The sequence below is a fragment of the Sinohyriopsis cumingii genome, chromosome 8 (assembly GCF_028554795.1).
Source record: "Sinohyriopsis cumingii isolate HCF-2022 chromosome 8, ASM2855479v2, whole genome shotgun sequence".
NCBI classification, from domain to species: domain Eukaryota; kingdom Metazoa; phylum Mollusca; class Bivalvia; order Unionida; family Unionidae; genus Sinohyriopsis; species Sinohyriopsis cumingii.
Genome location: NC_142968.1, coordinates 43914636 through 43934894, shown reverse-complemented (window position 1 = coordinate 43934894; position 20259 = coordinate 43914636). Strand labels below are relative to the sequence as shown.

The following is a 20259-nucleotide window of genomic DNA, read 5'->3' as shown; positions in this document are numbered from 1 at the left end:
GTTGCATATTCACTACATGACACAACAAAAGTGTTGGCATCCAAACTGAATCAAAATAGATATTGTAACAAAGCAGCAGAGAAACTTCATGCAAAAGCAAGCATTTTCCACAAATCTGACTTTCAAACATAATATCTAAAAAGAATTAAAGACATAGTGGAGTCATTTGGCTAGCTTGCTTAGTCTTCTTTCTCCAGCTTTTATTTGCATGACATGCAAAGAAGAGAGCTGACTCTTTTTGGGCCACAAGTAGTTGCCACTTCCTACTCACGACAGCACTAAGTCCAGGGCATGATCTTGAAACTTTTGCTGGATTCACCCTGGAAAGATTTGAATTTATATCAAAGAACAAGTAGTGGGATCATGCAGGGATTGCTTTCATATGTGTATAAATGCATAATCTTAAGTTGTTTTAACTTCATATTCCGAGAAGTGCATCTATTTAGTAGAGGAGTCATCATTCTCCTTTAGGTGAGATGGGCAGAGGTTAGATGCTCAATCATTTTCTCCCCTTCATACCTATTCTCCTCCTGTTAGTGAGATTAATGTATTTACTAAATTATGTTTCTCCAGAAATACTTACCCTATCATTCTCTCCCACCCTTCCCGACATATTTGAGCATCCTTATACAGGTTTCATTCAGGTTTGAACTGGTAAAAATACATGATTTTGGTAGCCACCTACCAAGAACAAGTGTTGTTGATCAACAGGAGTTACTTCTTGTAATATGTATAATATATAGACATACATTTTTAGTCTTTTAAAGGTACCAGAAAGTAATTGAATACTGATGTTCATATGTTGGAGAAACATAATTTACTAAAATATTTCCTTTTTAACGGTCTTTGTCTTATGCATATTGGCCATACAATCTCCATTATGACATGTTTTCTCTGGGTTCATGTGGGATGGAAATGCTTAGATCAGACTTCAAACCAGACCCTGAGATGACAATTAGTTTTTAACCCACCTTAGATATCAGCAAAACAAACTGACCTCTGATTGGTCAGTAATTTTGATGTTTACCAAAAAAGCAGTTTGAATTTAACTCATTACCCCTAGAGATTTTCATCATTTTTGCCTAAAATGGGAGTAGGAAATGCATTTTGGGGCTCCTTCTGAATACATCTAAATACATCTGGACATTTTCACTTAGTCTCATGCCTAGTTGTGTAAAAAATGTAGTTTTCATTTTTTTATTTTTATTTAGCTCGTGCATGGGCAGAAGGGTAAAAGTTGGATTTCTTTTTTTGCATATTAGATCTATCATTTTCATCATTTTTGTGTCCTGGTCACTTTTTACTCCAAATTCCCAACTTATCCTACCTTTTGCAGTTCAGACCGATCTCAGGCCTAAAAGCCTCAAATCCGGACACAAAATCAGATTCCGAAAATGATTGAAATCTTCGGGTGTAAAAAAATCGGGTCTAAAAAAATATATGTTATTCCCTCAGTATTTTGTAATACAAGTAGAAAGTCCTGATTATTTGGTATCATTGGAGAGCTACATCTGTCTACTTTTTTGTAATACCACCCACTTTGGTGTACATTAAACGAAATGTGACACTACAGAGCTTGGAAGTTGGGTACTACCTATTGACGTATAAATGGGGCACCAGGGGTTAACGAATTAAATGTTAGAATTTTTGTTGGTTTGGGGGCATGAATTCTGGTCAGTTAGTGATACTAGTCAGACAATGTCCCTTCTCCAATACTGTCTAATCAGAATGTTAATGAATAATTAGAAAATAAAGCTTGTTAATATAATGAGTGTTGCCTTGACAACATGTTGTTAATCAAACATGTCTAAGATCTTATTCTTTACATGGTTATCAATGTAGATGATATTCACTTTGCACTTAAATAACCTATTTTTTTATCTATTTTGTAATCACATGTAGAAATATATCATTGGGAGACAGTTTATATTGCCACAGTGGTGAGATCACTTTTGGAACTAGTTACATTTTACTTTGAGGAAGTATCATCTGTCCTTGTGGATGTTATTCAGCCCTGTATTTCCATATTTATGCCTTTTTCATTTGTCTTTTTCTTTTCTTCCCCCCTCTCTCTGACTCCCACCCTTCTACTCTCTTTCTCCCCATAAGGATGATAGATCTTAAAATGTGTCAAGACTGTTGATCATCTAGTATTCACTGATATAATCATTGAGAAGGCACCATCAGGAATGCCTAAAATGAACCCAAAACAACAAAAAGCAGGCTTCAGGTATCAATGTTTTTACAATTGGCTATCTGCATGAATTGTGCAAATTGTCAGTGGCTGAACTTACATGAACTGTTGCTATTTTATGTTTTGTCACCTATTCATTATCTTATACCTGTTCCATGCAGCATAAAAAATTTGATTACATATACTAATAAAACTGTTTAAGTAACAATTTCAAATGTTATCAGAATTATAATCGTGTCTGATAAAGAGAGAGAAATCAGGCATTGATTAGTATCGTTTGCTAACTGATATTAAGTGATGATCAAAATTTGGCTGCAGCTTCTGTTGTCAAAATGGACTGCAAAAATTGCCATCTGAACGCAAAAATAAACAAAAATACCCACCAAAATTCATACAAGTAAACTCACAATGATTAAAATCAGTTGCTTAATGATGTTATGCCCTGAAGTTTGTTGGAGCATTCTGTCATGTTTGTACAGTAATGTATCAGTCTGCAAAAGAAATGTTAATAAAAATAAAAATCTCTTAATTTTATAAAATACACAATTTGAAGCATTATATGTACAATTTAAATTTGTAAAAAGTCCTTGTCCTAAAAAAATTTGTAAATTTTTGGACTTATCTTTAAGAATGTAGTAATACGGTCACTAATTACATTAACAAAGAATGGAGAAAATCCTTGCAAGATTAAAGGATTTGCCTTAAAAATATAATTAAATGACAATCTATGTTTTTGGAGTAAATATAAGGAAATATTTCACTTGTGAAGTGGAAACATTTGTATTGTCACTCTTGGCTTTGCCACTCATGTCAGTGCAATTTTTATACTTATGAAATATTTCCTTATGTCAACTACAAGATATATTCTATGTATTATTTCATATTACGTCTCAAAGAGATGCTAAATATATTCATATAGATATATTCATATAGCCTGTTTGCATATTTTGTTTCATTTACAGGTAGTTACCAGTTCCGTTTCACTTTACCTGGAACATACTATTACTGGAGTGGATTTGTAGACCTTAATCAGGCCATTAGCTATAGAGGTGTTGTTGTAGTAACCAACAAGACTTCTTATGTGGGAGAGGTTTCTGTCAAGGTTGCTGGTAAAACTGCAATGTACAACACATCTTCAGGTAAAAAGACACATTATGTTGCCAACTGAAACTAAACTTGCTTATTCAGAGTTCTAAGATTTTGTTATGTTCAGATGTTTTTGAAATGCCACAAATAAGATACATTTTTGTGTGGGGTATCTCACATTTTGTGACTGAAAATAGAAATCCTTGAAAATTTAACCTCATGGAAACTTTGGAAGTAACGTGAATGCCAAAATCATACAAATTTCCATAATCTTGAATTTGCAAAAATGTTAAATAACAATATGGAAATGTCCCCTTACATGGGGCCAAAAACATAGACTACACTATAAGTGATAGTGCAAGTTACTGAGGGACCTAAAAAGAAACATAAAAAGTAATGCAGTCACTACTGAACATAGAGAAAATTGCACAGGGAGGGGCAATCTGACTGTACTTAATACTCATTTTATTTTCTCATTTGGAATAATTGTCAGTAAAGCACCTGATAAGTTGGTTTCTTTTCTTTATAAATTACCTTTATTTTCAAGATCCCCATTGTTTAAAGATCATTAACATTATTCCAGCTGGTTTCAACAATCTTCACATGTACATGAAAACATTGTGTATTACATTGCTACTTTTTGTTGTTAATTTGGAACCAAACAAGATAACTTTTTTCAAAGACTTGGGACGTTTTTATATGTGAATCAACTGTCACTGTCAAAACTCAGTCAGTTTTTACTGTTTGGTTAGAAAAATATTGATGCTGTGATTTCATTGCAAGTAATAGCAAAACATCTCATCCTAGAGGAATCTTTTTGTGCCAATTCAGGAAATTTAAGTTAACTACAAACTCTGAAACTTGCTTCTCCACAATGAACTCATTTCACTTGGCTTCACTTGCTATCTTTGATCACATTTGTGAATGAGTAGGCTAATTTAAGGCAGATTAATTGTAATTATATTACATACACAGCCATATTTATAACAGTGTTCAACTGATTAATTGGAATGAGTTGACCTGGCACATAACCAGGGACACAGAGCTCTTATATAGATAGGATTTGCATGCCTTTTAACTTTTCTCTTATTCCACCTACTTTTTTTTATTTGATACAAAAGATCAAACAAATTAAAGTGATAAAATACAAAGCAAGTCTACTTTTAATTAAGTGCAAAAATACAACAAATACTTCGACAAGTCAGATATATCAAAACATGATCAGCACTTAATTAGTTTCTCACAGAAATGCGGACAGCTGTAATGATAGATTGACCTCTTTTACATTTTGAATACAAGAGGGCACATTGGATTTATGATGATTATGCTTAACCTGAACTAATAGACAAAAGTAAAACAAGAATTTCACTTGACAAAACTATTTTAATTGGTATTTATTTATTAATGTGCTGCCTCCAGTAGGTGTGTATTACGTTATTTATCAAACTTTCATTGAATACTGTTATTTACAGTGTACTAAGAATATTGTTGGGAAAGAACATTTAACAAAATATATGACTTCTTATTAAAAGTCAAAAAAATTATAATGTTAATTCAGATGTCCAGGAACTATTTACTGTTTTTGGTGATAAAACAAACAGTATATCAGGATGTCAGTTGTCAGTTTGTATTGTGATTTTCATCATGTTCAACAAATAGGTGTTCATTTTTTGGTATTTGTAAAGGTTTAAAAAATGGGATCCATTCCTGACCCCACGTTATTACTGGGTTCTCGAGTTATCAGGGCACATCTATTCAAGGGAGGGGTATGGTTAGTTGCTTATAAAAGTGAAGTGTAATTTTGCTGATAAAATATATTTTTTGGAGGACAGAATTATTTAAATCCAGCAGCAGATTTATTTATTAATTTATCAATTTGACATACGTTAATTCTTGAAATAGTCAAAAGGAAACATGATGGTTGAAAAGTTTAAAACCAACTTGCACAGTTGAAAATATTCATTCCTGGTGCAGTTTATTTAAAGAATGATACAATGAACTAAACATTTTAGACAAGACTCTATGGTAAACTTGCTGATATTTGTGTTTTTATTATTTTCTTCATTTTATAACTTTAAGCAAAATAGCCCATCTTTTTGTATATAACACTAAATTATTCCTCTTGTGTCTGTTATATTTAGGTCATGAGAAAATTGTATTCTTTGTTCAATCATTAATATAACATGGATAAAAATTACATCAGTTTATTTTGTTGTTGCCCTATTTGTAGGGGTGAGCAGTTCTATAGATTCTAGTTCCTATCATTAATAATATCAGGTAGAAATTAAATCTACTTCAGGGGTGGGCAAACTACGGCCTGCGGGCTGCATGCGGCCCACCAAGGGTTTTTTTTTTTTCATGCAGCCTAGGAACAAGTCATCATTCGCACTGACTCTGTTTATGTTACTCTGTTTATCAAATAAATGTGCTTCTTTTGAAGTTTAAGTTTTCAAATATTAACAACATATTAACAACTGAAAATTAATTATGATGTTATTTAGAAAAATCTTTTGTTATTGCTATTTCAAACATTAATTATTTTACTTAATGAACTATGTGGCCAGCGACAAGGTGTAAATTTGTGTATACGGCACTTGCACTGGAAAGTTTGCCCACCTCTGATCTACTTAATCTTGATGATGTCCTATTTATTTGTAGGGACGAACAATCCAGTGGATTCCAGTTCCTGTGCACCAGATAATACACAGGTATCAGGCTGCACTGATATTCTTCCTACTGGCAATGACTTCAGCAAGTTCTGGTTTGCTTTCTACACATGCAGCACTCCCATGATTGAATCTCTCAGCCATAACAATGGCACCACAGAAACCACAATTATCATCCAAGGCAGTGGATTTGCCTCAACAAACTGCCAAAATGAAGTTAGTTTTGGTTTGGATGTTTGCACAGTGACTGAGGCAGCAGTTGATTTAATTGGGTGCAAAATAAATGTACAGGGTAAACCAACAGTTGCAGTACAACAAGAGGTCAGTCTGCGTGTTGGGAACCGAGGGTATGCGCTTGTTATGATCAGCAATTCGTATGATCGTACTTTTGGTCTTTTACCTGTCATCACAGTCATTAACCCCAGCTGGGGTTCTACAGCAGGTGGCACATCAGTGACTATACAAGGGTCAGGATTTGGAAATGATGTGGATGCAGTTTTAGTAACGATTGGTGGATATGCATGTGAAATTAATAATGTGACATACAGTGAAATAATGTGTGAGACTCAGTCTGGGTCTGAAAGTAACCAAAGTCTAGTTGTCCAGGTTTCCATCAACTCCCAACATCTGACTGCTGTATGTCAGATGACAACAAATATTTGCCAATACACCTATGCCACTGACCAAACCCCAACTTTATCTTCTGTGTCACCAACAACAGTGACAGGACCAACAACTCTTGCTATTACTGGTACAAAGTTTGGAACTGACACTGCTGATGTGGTAGTTACTATTGGTGGAGAACCATGTAATGTGATTACTGTAGCTGAGACTAGTCTGTCTTGTTCATTTACCAGTGCACCTGTTGGAGTAAATAGTGTAATTGTAAGGGTCAGTGATCTGGGGAAAGCATCTGGTTCACTACAGGTCCAAAGCAGTGCTGTAATCTCCAGCATCTCACCTTCCCAGGGCAGTATCCATGGAGGCACTGTTTTGACCATCAGTGGGAATGGCTTTATTGTCAGTGACACTGTTGTACGGATGGATGGCACATTATGCACAATTAAATCTGTTGCACTAACTCAGATCATCTGTATAACAGCTGCCCATGCTGCTGCCACTGTGACAGTAATAGTGACATCAAAAGGCCAGTCCTATCCCTCTCAGAGTTTTGTATATACAGTTAATGCTTCGCCCACCATTGCATCGATCAACCCAATTGAAGGAGTGAGTGGGGATACACTTACCATCACAGGATCTAATTTTGCTGCCTCAGGTAAGTTCTTCATCTTTCTATGCATTGAATCAGAATAAACTATGGTATGGATGCTTTATTAGTCTCAGATGTCATAATTTGGATCTAAATCATGCTAACAGATGTTATTTTGTTCATGTTAAGAAAATGTTACATTTGAATGGATAAGATATGCAAAGCTTGAATTCATCACAGGTGCATTCAAGTTATTAACCTTCTATCACATATTTTAACAGCTGCTGCTTTAACAGTGTTAAAAATGGAAATGACAGTTGTTTCCATATGAACATAGGGTTAAGTATAACAGCTACACAGCCTTTTATTTACTGTATGAAGTTACTTGGCATCTCTTAGTGATCTTGAGTGATCTGATCGTGTGTGTGTGTGTGTGTGTGTGTGTGTGTGTGTGTGTGTGTGTGTGTGTGCACATGTGTTTGCATGTGTGTGTGCATTTGTGTGTGTGTGTGTGTGTGTTTTGCTCTGTTATACATTCTTTAAAAAACCATTTCAGGTGTAATGGTTTACATTGATGGTACTGCCTGCACTGTGTCATCATCTAACCCTACATCCATAATATGTACCCTGGGTGTTCATGGGTCAGGGAGATACCCAGTGGTGGTGATTGTGGCAGGGAAAGGGTCATCCAACACAAATGTGGAGTTCAGCTACATGCTGTCTATCACTGACATCAGCCCTAGCATTGGTAAGGATTGTTATTCTGAATAATGCTTATTCTTTAATTCAGCACAAGTTTATAGAAGAAAGAGTGGACATTCTGATGTGCATGCCTACATATGTAATGTGATGCAGATCCTCCTATACTGGTAAAGAGAAAGAGATTTGGGGTAATAACTTGAACAGATTCTCCGATACTGGTAAAGAGAAAGAGCTTTGGGGTAATAACCTGGGATAGATCCTCCTATACTGGTAAAGAGAAAGAACTTTGGTGTAATAACTTGGGATCATTAGTAGCTGTGCACTATCATTGTAGAATTTTGATCCATACAGATGGGGTGAGGGACACTTCTGCATATATATTGGAAGTGGGGAGAATGGTATGAATAACTGAGTAAAGCCTGGAGTAATTCTGCTTTGGAACAGAATTGCAGTTTGTTTTGAAGAACAATTGGACAGTCTTATTGTATATGGCTTAGTGTACACTGTAGTGTAAGATTGTTGTGGCCTTACATGGGCTAGCAGATAATGAGACAATGGATTTATATACCTTTTGACCAGCATAATTTTGGTGTAATCATTATGACTTTGTACACTGAATTACGCTTTTAGCTTAGCTATGTATTATGCTTTTAGCTTACCTATGTATTATGCTTTTAGCTTGCCTATCTATGCAGTATGCTCAGCTTACCTATGTATTATGCTTTAAGCTTACCTATGTATTATGCTTTTAGCTTACCTATCTATGTATTATGCTGTTAGCTTACCTATCTATGTATCATGCTTTTAGCTTACCTATCTATGTATTATGCTCAGCTTACCTATCTATGTATTATGCTTTTAGCTTACCTATCTCTGTATTATGCTCAGCTTACCTATCTATGTATCATGCTTTTAGCTTACCTATCTATGTATTATGCTCAGCTTACCTATCTATGTATTATGCTTTTAGCTTACCTATCTCTGTATTATGCTCAGCTTACCTATCTATGTATTTTGCTTTTAGCTTACCTATCTATGTATCATGCTTTTAGCTTACCTATCTATGTATTATGCTCAGCTTACCTATCTATGTATTATGCTTTTAGCTTACCTATCTCTGTATTATGCTCAGCTTACCTATCTATGTATTATGCTCAGCTTACCTATCTATGTATTATGCTTTTAGCTTACCTATCTATGTATTATGCTGTTAGCTTACCTATCTATGTATCATGCTTTTAGCTTACCTATCTATGTATTATGCTCAGCTTACCTATCTATGTATTATGCTTTTAGCTTACCTATCTCTGTATTATGCTCAGCTTACCTATCTATGTATTTTGCTTTTAGCTTACCTATCTATGTATCATGCTTTTAGCTTACCTATCTATGTATTATGCTCAGCTTACCTATCTATGTATTATGCTTTTAGCTTACCTATCTCTGTATTATGCTCAGCTTACCTATCTATGTATTATGCTCAGCTTACCTATCTATGTATTATGCTTTTAGCTTACCTATCTCTGTATTATGCTCAGCTTACCTATCTATGTATTTTGCTTTTAGCTTACCTATCTATGTATCATGCTTTTAGCTTACCTATCTATGTATTATGCTCAGCTTACCTATCTATGTATTATGCTTTTAGCTTACCTATCTCTGTATTATGCTCAGCTTACCTATCTATGTATTATGCTCAGCTTACCTATCTATGTATTATGCTTTTAGCTTACCTATCTATGTATTATGCTCTTAGCTTACCTATCTATGTATTATGCTGTTAGCTTACCTATCTATGTATTATGCTCAGCTTACCTATCTATGTATTATGCTCAGCTTACCTATCTATGTATTATGCTCTTAGCTTACCTATCTATGTATTATGCTGTTAGCTTACCAATCTATGTATTATGCTTTTAGCTTACCTATCTCTGTATTATGCTTTTAGCTTACCTATCTATGTATTATGATTTTACTGATCAAAATAAAAATGTGTAATGAGGTGCATCAGATGATTCTCTGAAGTGGTTATGTCTCGGTTGATCTTACAAATTTGGTTTCTTTTGAGATGCTCATCTTTTTTTCATCAACTGATTTATATAAATATGCACTGTCCCAGAAAAGGATTATGTACAACAAACATTACCAGGTTGGTAGCTTCACTGTGGAAACTTTAAACTGATCATGTTTTGCCTGGTGTTAAATTTTGCCAATTCTTTTGAGTGTATTGCAGTCCCCATGCTCTTCATGCTTTGGCTTCAAAGACTCTTCTCAGGATTTGTATGATGGCTATAATGAAAGAATAATAAAAAAATTGTGTAATTTTATAAGCCTATATTATCCAAACACATTATTTATGGTTGAGGAAAGTCTAGAAAAGAAGGCTCTCACAGAGTGCTTCTATATTGGTATAAAAACAAAACATATTGTTGATTTGGTTTCCTATTCTGTTTCTAGCTGCTCTAGTGCTGAAATGAATATTCAAATATTTTTGAGCAGACAGAATTTTAACTTTGTAAATCTTATCCATAACTTGAAATTTCTAGGTGCATGAATGTTTTTTTCACCTATTTTTTTTGTGCTTAATGTTTGTTCATTTCAACAGGTAGTATTGCTGGAGGGCAAGCAGTCACCATCTCTGGACAAGGGCTTGATCGTAATGCAACATCTGTCACTATCTGTGGGAATGTCTGTAGTGCAGCTGGCACTACCTTACAGTCTGCCACCAGTTTTATTTGTTTCACACCACCCACCAACATTACAGGTGAATCATATTCGAAAATTAGCATCAGTGCTACAGTTAAACCTGTTAAACATTTTATGAATAGTGTTCATATATAAACAATATTAAATATTTGGAATTAAATCATTAATATTATTACACTTTTTGTACTTCAACTCCTTTTTTGTGCCAAGAATGTTTTCTTGCCTCAGAAATGGTTGAAATACAAGGGTTTCACCAATTAAGATTTAAATAAAGAAGTTGTCCTTTTGGCAAAGTCATTTATCTTGGATTGAGATGGTGTAAGTAGTATTCAAGTATTTAGACTTCATCTGTTAAACCACTCAATAATCAAATTTAACAAGAAAATCCAGCCATTGAACATTCATTTTGATACAAATTTTGCTGATGTGTCAATAAATATGACTACCAATACTGAAATTACAGAAAAAATGTGCCTTCATGGTTGGTTAAAATGTTTGCATTGCTCCTCATCACTTTGATGCAGACACAATGACTTCTACATCAATTAACCACACAAGGCTCTGTTTGGAACTCCTGAAATATCATGAGCATTCAAGGAATTATAATCTCAGTGGATATTCTAAACAATTTGTTATATTGATGTTAAATGACATATCTAGCACATGGAGTTTTAAGACTTGTGACCATCATGCATCATCCATCTGAAGAGTGTTGTTTTCTTTGATTCCATGTAGGTGGAACACAGTCCTGTAATGTGGTAGCATCTGCCGGCAATCTGGTTGTCACACTGAGCAATGGCTATACATATGATACAAGCCTTACACCGTCAATAATAACAGTCAGTCCTGCTCGTGGTGGTACAGCGGGTGGCACCACTGTCACAATCAGTGGCTCTGGATTTGGGTTAGTATAGATTCTTACTAGGAATTATTCAATAATTTATCATTACCAAATTTTGACAAATGTAAGAAAAAAGGACAAAATCTTGAACAGTTAAGTTGCAACCAGAATAAAGATAAAAACATTGCATTTTTCTTGTTTATACATGTATTCACAAATTAGTCATACTGTTTCATGAGAGCACTAAACTACATTAAGAAAGGTTACTATTTCAAATATACATGTATGACTTAACATAGGATAATTGTATAGAATTGAATAGTATAATCCTTTCGTTCCCAAAATAGAATTCAAACTACTTTTAAAATTTTTGTGAATGTACTCAGGCTGATATATTTTTTCTCTGCACTTGTCCAAATTTCATTTGTCTGTTCAATGTAATTTATTCTTGCACTTTCACTAACAGCACCACAGCTGGAGCAGTTAGTGTTACAATAGATGGCAGCACCTGTACTGTATCATCTGTGACAGACACTGTAATAGTCTGTGTAACTAGTATACACTCTGGATCTATCAAAACCAAAGTCAGAGTTGAGGTTTCAGGAAATGGTATTGCAAAACAACAGGTAAATTATTGTTTATTCAGACAAATGGTAATGATAATGAATTTTTCAAGAAGGAAAAAAGACCAGTTGTTTTGAGATTTACTATTAATCATGGGAGACTTAGTGTTTTCCATATTATAAACAAGAATTTTTTTTTATCTTAGATGTCTTTTGATGGCTAGAAATTGGTGTTTATTTATAATTTAAAGTTACACACTGTCTGGCAAAATTTGTATCTGTTTTGTGATTTCAGTAAAAAAAAAAAAAGATAACAAAGTATGTTATTATCTATCTTAAAGTTAGAAAGTTTAATGGAAACAATATATTTCTCTCACATAATGTCTCAATCTTTGGGCATAAATGGAGACATAATTTGCATTCCTTTATATTGTGCAATGCTGGAGTTGCGGAAGGGAAGCTTCCATGTGCATTGGCTACAAGTATTTATATACTACTCTAGCTTAGCTGCACAAAGATTATCGTCACTACAAAGATTATCGTCACTACAAAGATTATCGTCACTACAAAGATTATCGTCACTACTACAAAGATTATCGTCACTACAAAGATTATCGTCACTACAAAGATTATCGTCACTACAAAGATTATCATCACTACAAAGATTATCGTCACTACAAAAATTTCTTTATTTACCCAATTCATTTGTTTTAAAGATAGTTTGTCAGGACACTGATTCTTATTCTTGACATGTGGTCTGTTCATTAAATAAATAACAGATGATTGACCTATTGTGGATAATGAGATAAAATTATACTTGATTCTTCTTGTATTCTGTGATCTCATATTTGAACAGTGAAATGTCTATACAGGACAGTCAATGGCAAAAATTGTTTTTTCTCAGGAGACCGATTATATGGCCAAATGTGTTGTACAGGTCAACTGTATTAAAGAATCACATGTATTAAGCAGATAACCTTTCAAGGTCTTGCACATAAAATACTGTAGGAATCAACCTCTATTAGGCAGTTGCCTGTATTGAAAGGCTGATTTTCTAAGAGGCTGCTTAAGACAGGTTTCACTATATAAGGAGACATTTTAAAGAGCCTCTATACATGTGTCCATGTTGACTTAAAATATAGCCAATAGACTTCTAAATCAGAATTTACCAGTATGAAGACATTTCCATTAAATTCATTGAAACAATATCACCAAATGTATTTCAGAAAAACAAATTTCAAGTTTCAGTATACATGCTTAAGACAGGTTTCACTATATAAGGAGAAATCTTCAAGAACCTCTTTGCATATATCCATGTAGACTTACAATATAGCCAGTTGACTCATAAATATAAATTTACCAGTATAAAGACATTTCTGTTAAATTCATTGAAGAAATGTCACTAAGCAGGTTTCGGGAAAATAAATGTCAAGTTTCAGTATACATGTATTTTTAATGCCAGGATGAGTCACAGACATTTTACTATGTGGATCGCTGGTCTTCTCCCTACTCCTGGGGTGGTGGTCCCCTCCCTGCTGATGGAGAGATGGTCATCATTCCTAAAGGACAGATCATTCTTTTAGACACTGATACTCCTGTGTTGAGTATGTTGCTAATACAAGGTAATTTTCTTCTCTCCAGGGAAGAGTGAATGTAGTTGTCATCATGTTTAAAAAATATATTTTTAATTTACCTTAATTATTTTGTAAGTATTTATGCTTGTTTTCAGATTTGCTTAGTATTCTGTTTCCAATTAGACAAGATAGAACTTCCTTCTTTCTTCATAAACTGTGAATTATAAATTCATTTACTTGCAGACTAATGTCAGCTTTATCAGTACCTAAATGTCTGGTTTAGGGAAGTTGGTCTTACTCCTTTCGAAGATGGATCACCATTCCCAAAGTCTTTGTTCATTCATTTGTTTGATATGTAATTTTTACCAATACTATCTTCTATGAAAATTAGTAACCCATTAAAACAGTATTAAGGATAAGACCTGGGCTGAGTGGGTTGGTGGGAAAGCCTTATATTATTTCCCACCCACCCACTCACCCCATGTCTTATCCTTAATGCTGTTTTAATGAGTTACTAATTTTCATATACATTTTCTTATTCATTGTCTGAAGAGCCAATTGTCAATTTGGAATTCACATCTACCATAGAGTTGGAAGAATTAATGTTTAACTGTACTTTCAGAAAATTGCATGTGATATGAGTGGTCCAAGTCCCTGTCAGACTTCAGTAGCCACAGGGACAGCCTGCTTCAAAATTCCAAATGTACAGGTTGTCAGTAGACATTGATATCCTTAAACTAATTTACTGCAGAATTAATTGAAGCTGATTACAAAAGATGAAGGTTTGGTTAATGCAAGTTTTAGAGTAATTATAAAAATAAAATAAGCTTATTTTAATACATTTACATTGATGTGCCAAACAGTTATGTCAACAGTCATCACATGCTTCAGTTGAGGCCAACTATTAAAATTAGCATTTGAAGTTCTCTGAACCAGCACCCTACAAATTTCCAAGCCTGATAATGGGCTCAAACCTTCATTTTCTTTTAAGTTCATATTAATAAAGCCATAGCTATACATGTATTCATTATAGTTTGAATGACAGTGATTTTGCTGCTATCCTAATCTATGTCTGGATTTTTTCCCGATTGCTACATTTTACACTCTATTTATTTCCAACATTAATTATTAGTCATCATGCTCTTTAACTTAGTCTTTTCAGAGGTTGACTTTTTCCTCTCGTTTGATAGCCTTACATTCGTATCACAATATGGTGTGATTTATCAGTTATCATCAAAACTTCGTATAAGCCTGCCATGGGGCAGAGCATTTTATATTTTGATGCCCATCTGTCTGTCCAGCTATCTCTTGAATTTTTGTTTCTGCACTTAACTTTAGTTCTCAATCTACAATTTTCAAACTTTTTGGATGGCTTGCATGTGGTGTACCAATTTTCGTTCAAAAGGTAAAATATCATGGTCTTGTAAGAATACAAATTGTTTTTGTACAAAAATATTAGTTCTGCATGACATTTCTGAGAGAAGAAAAACAGTTTCCTTGTAATTTGAGTTTTGCACTATTTGCAGTCACCAAATATTGTTCATAACTTGCACTAATATGGCATGGAAAAGACCTATTGATTTTAGGGTCAAAAGGTCAGAAGTTATAGTTACTGTGACTGAAAGAATAAAATTGTATAATAATATTAGTTCTACATCACATAAACTAGATTTTATAGATGGCTTATGCTTGGGGTAAGAAGGAAGAAGTGTATTGATTTTGAGGTAAAAACATCAATGGTCAAGGTAACTGACAAAATGAAGAAAATTGGTCTCCACACAGTGGCATTATTTCAGCATTGCAAACTTGGGCCAGACTTTGTGGAAGGAAAATTGGTCTGCATACAGTGGCTTTAGTTCAGCATCGCAAACTTGGGCCAGACTTTGTGGAAGGCTTTCACCTATTTGGAGTAAGGCAGAATCTGGTTGATTTGGGGCAGAAAATTCCAAAGATCAAGGTAACTGTTGCTGAAGAAAAATGCTTTTTCTGTGCACAAACTTATATTACATATAAAGGGAATTATTAAACATAGTGAAGGTATATTATGTGCTGTTTGTGGTAATCTTGTTTATCATTACTTCAGGAGGCCAGCTGATCTTTGATAATGAGAGAGACATAGAACTGAAGTCTAAAATAATTCTCATTACTGATGGTGGACTCCTGCAGGTCAGTAAAAATGTTACATTAACCTTTTTATTTAATTTCAGTGGTTTGGTGTTTTTGGTCAGTGTTCTTTGCCAAGTCTTCATTTATTCACTGATACTGAAACAGATAAAATCCTTTTTTATCTCAGTTTAGATAGACAATCCTCCCTTGGGATTGATTACAGTTCTGGTAGATGCAAAAGGAGACAACATTTATAGCCTTGATTGGCTTGTTGCTCTTGTAACTTGTAACATATTAGTAGCAACTGGATATGGAATAAGCTTGGTCATCTTTGTCTTCTTCAGTTATACCTTGATTATATCTTTTACTGTCTTTCATACTGTGTTACTCTCTTTGTTCCTGTATTATTTTAAAATATGTATACTTTTTTATGCTATTGCTATGTAAATTTTCATATAAAATATTTACTACGAATGTCAATAATCTGACAACAAATGACATAATTGGATGAAGGAATAGTTTACTGGTTTATCTCTTAGTTGGAATTTATATGTGAAACATTTATTTATCCTTTGATTTTTAAGGTTCCCTGTTCAGGTTCAGGATGTAGAGCAGATCTGATGTGCCCTCCTGCCTGTCATAAAAGACTAATAATGGACACAGGAGCAATAGTGGGTCAGAGGTTAGCATCTCTGGCTTACAACCTAAAATAAAAAGGTGGGGCATCAAATCCTGCCATCAGATCAGCCCAGTCCATGTTAGATTCCATAATATGTCCTTTGGCATAGTATATTACTATGGCTGCCTCAGCAATAAAAAAAATAACCTACTAGTACTGTTATGCTGTGCAACACCAAACACCATCATTGTGAACCTGATTTACAGGCATTGAAGCAAATGAATTTGTTGAATAAGATTAAAATGCTACAGTTTACACATGTGGTAGGAATTGCATTAGCATTTATTACATCCTTTCCCAGGCTGGCACAGAGACTGAGCGGCACCCAGTGAAAGCCCTCATTACTTTGTATGGACACTGCAGAGACCGAGAACTGCCTATCTATGGAACCAAGGTGTTGGCACTTAGGGAAGGAGTCTTGGATCTTCATGGTAAATATCAGGCCCTTTCAGCAGGTCGAAAGTTTGAGAATTAGACGTGCTCTAACTTTGCTTGGTAACAGCCTAATATGTTTATCACAGAACTGTTTCGATTTTCTTAAATTTTGCTCGCAGTATTTAAATGAATCTCTAGATATTACACATTTTGAACTCTGTATAACATGTGGCTTTTGCTTGGCCTGACCAGTTTCAACTTTAGTTTCAGTGCTTAGATATGAATCATTTTAACCACTCTAAACCATGTAACTTTTGCTGGGTCAGACCAGACAGACCAGCCAATACATCAGAGTTACAAAGCACCATTCTTAGGCATGACTTTTTTTGAATAATGTAATCCATGTAATTTTAATTTCACAATTCAGGGTTCCATAACATCATCCTTAAACCTGAACTATTTTGAACAGTCAACAATGTAACATAAAGATGATTGTCCAATATATGGATCCAGTAACTTTCAAGAAATTATTCCATTTATGGCATAGAATGAAAGTAATTAATAAACAAATTCCAAATAAACAAGACTAGACTGTATATGTGTGACTATTAGAATACTGGAAGCACACAGTTGATAGATGAATCCAGGGATGGCGCTGACAGTAATAAATTTGTTGCAATATAAATTGCCAACCTGAATATTTGTCACCAATTTTCAAAACAAAATTGCCATTTTCATAATACAGCACTGTTATGTATATTTGATTTCATTTATATTTGATTTAATTTAATTATTTGTAAGTTTTAAATCTTTTTGTTTTAATTTCATTACATGTCAAAATAATGTAGTTTTGTTTACTAAGAACTCATATTTGTTCAGAAAATAGTTTGACCTTGACTCTTCAGTTGTAAACACCTTAAGCTGACCTAGTTTCCAACCTTAATTTAGAAATTCAGTGAGAGAAGTAAACAACTTTTTATTTTTATCTTATTCTTAGAGTAAAATGATTGGATTTTGGCAAGGTCATACTAGGGCTATGTGCTTTTAGATGTAAATACTTCTCAAAGATTCTGGAAAGTTTACACTCATCTGGAAATTTGTTTTGCATTTCATTAGTTACTGTATACTCTTGGTTTGTAGAGATTTTTCTCAGTTTGGGCTTAAAACACTTTATGTCAAGATGTTTGTTTGTTTTTGATCAGTTATGGAATTACATTTTAATGTTTATTTGAATTCAAAAGCATTAATTCTTTTTACTTGGACAAATATGAGTGCTGATACAGAATTTTTTGACAAAGACATTTCATTAAGTCAAACACCAGATTATTGTTTGTGAATGCCACAGAAATGAAGACATTCCAATACCACAAAGGATACAGTATACGTCATAGCCTTCCATCTTGGATTCTTCATTGGGACTTGAACTTGAATTCATTAGAACATTTCATTATTAGGACTTCTAAAATTTGATTTGTGGATTATTCTTGAATTACTTTTGGATTTGATTCTTAATACTGTTAAGTCCTTATTTTTTTAAATTTTTACAGTATTTTTTCCATGGAAACAAATTATTTGTTAAATTTGTCAAAACTTAATGTTTTCACTCTTTCTTGTGTTACTGTTTTTTTGAGCCTCTGTCTGCGTGGGTTCAAGTCCAAGGTTCTGCTAGCATGGGTACGTGGGGAAGCCTGCCAGTAGCTTTTCGTGGGTCGGTGGTTCTTCCCTGGGTTTTCCAGGCTTCTTCCTCCACCATTTTATATTGGCCACCATGTATAGTCTTGTGCTGCAAAATAATGTTAAACTCTAGAACAGCTCATCAACAAGGTGTCATTGACAATTTAGGTCATACTAAACCAGATTTATGCCCAGGAACAGGCTCAGCACAAGCAATGGGAGCCTGGCCCTGAAGGTAATGGTATTCTACTCTATCAAAGATGCATAGATGCCTGAGTTAGATGACGATTTCTAGCCCTTGATATGAGGAGCTCAGATGACCATATACTCCATTGCTCTGGGCGGCACATACAAAATGAGAGCATGAGAGTTACACCCCAGATGGAAAAGGCAGCCCAGGGGGCAGGTGTGTTGACCATGTGCTTGTATTATAATGGACCTGCAGCTTAACATCTGTACGGTCAGTTTGTCGTGAAACTAACTAAATCACCATCTTGAATGTTGCAAAGAGCTGGGGTGACAGCAAATCTTTAAAAACTTACTGTTGCACTGTGGCATTGTCTTTGACATCAAGGCTGTTGCAAAAATGTTTTTACCAGTGAGCTTCTTGAAACAGAAGTTAAGGTCAATTAACCTACCAGCACCACACAACATTCCATTGCTGCAATTTGATGTATCAACTCCCCAAAAGTTATCTTAAGATTACTGAAAATTATGTGTTATGAAACACGACTGTGTACGGGGTTATGGGAATTCAAAACTTCATTATTCATATAACACATCATGTTATGGCATACATGAACTTAGTTTTATAGCAGATATGATCCTTCATGGGATTTATATCTTTAAATTTCCATTTAAATGTTTTTTTCTTCTTCTAAACAGAGCTATTCAGGGTAAGGTACCATGACCAAAATGGCATGAAGATGGGCAGAAATCTCTTTCCCCCTCTCTCTCTCTCCTTCTTCTTCTAATCTTACTCTGATTGAGGCATAACATATTTTTGGATCATGAGGTATGAGAATAAAGTTTTGATAATGGGATAACTGTGTCATAGTTTTTTTTAAATTTATCCATTACAGTACACAACTACATTGGATACACTTGATTTTAATTTTAACAATGATGTTGATATTGTGGAGTTCTCCTCATTGTCAGATCTTTTATTGTTTCATACAGGATCACTTATCGAAAATAATAATTAATTTGTTGTTCATTATTTTACATACTTTTAAAAAAGATAGTAATTATTGTGTGAGCAAATAAGTACATGGAATAGTTAATATTAATAGTTACAAAGTCATCACTTACATAATAGGCAAAAGTGCTGCCTTTTAAAACTATATCTTTAAAGATTACTTGTTTTTGATTATTGATCCCCCATTCATTTTAGCTGTTACATTTTCCAGGCAAGCACATTCCTCTAACATGGACCAGACTTCAGACTACGGCTGTCATAGGGGAAACCATCATCATGCTGACTCATCCTGTGGAGTGGAATGTGGGAGATGAAATTGTAATAGCTTCCACTGGTGGTTACCAGAGCCAGAGTCAGACTGAGGAAAACAGAATTGCTGCAATATCAGCTGACAAACGGAACATAACTCTAGAGTCACCACTAAAGTTTGAACATCTTGGTGTGATAGAGACATTTGATGGAACACAGGTGGAGTTCAGAGCAGAGGTTGGTTTGTTAACACACAATGTGGTTGTGCGTGGCAACTCTGACCCAGCTTGGAATGGCAACATAGAAGCATGTCCTGCAGGGTTTGATACAGGTTAGTGAATGACTTCAGGCATTGAAGAAACCTGCTTCCAGTGGTAATATTTTTGGTTCTTATTTGATGGTCTGTTTTTATGATAAAAAATAGTGGTGGGTAGTA

General features: G+C 34.4%; 1 protein-coding gene across 1 annotated transcript in view; it reads left to right on the top strand.

The window, feature by feature from the left end:
- Window positions 1–20259, top strand: part of LOC149793389 (fibrocystin-L-like) — a 151923-nt gene that overhangs the window by 80692 nt on the left and 50972 nt on the right. The window contains exons 25-34 of the mRNA XM_089968992.1: window positions 3157–3333; window positions 5939–7222; window positions 7713–7904; window positions 10464–10622; window positions 11300–11468; window positions 11872–12031; window positions 13431–13590; window positions 15626–15708; window positions 16629–16758; window positions 19786–20154. Of these exons, the coding sequence (XP_089825118.1) occupies window positions 3157–3333; window positions 5939–7222; window positions 7713–7904; window positions 10464–10622; window positions 11300–11468; window positions 11872–12031; window positions 13431–13590; window positions 15626–15708; window positions 16629–16758; window positions 19786–20154 (2883 nt within the window). The remainder of the gene's footprint in view (window positions 1–3156; window positions 3334–5938; window positions 7223–7712; window positions 7905–10463; window positions 10623–11299; window positions 11469–11871; window positions 12032–13430; window positions 13591–15625; window positions 15709–16628; window positions 16759–19785; window positions 20155–20259) is intronic.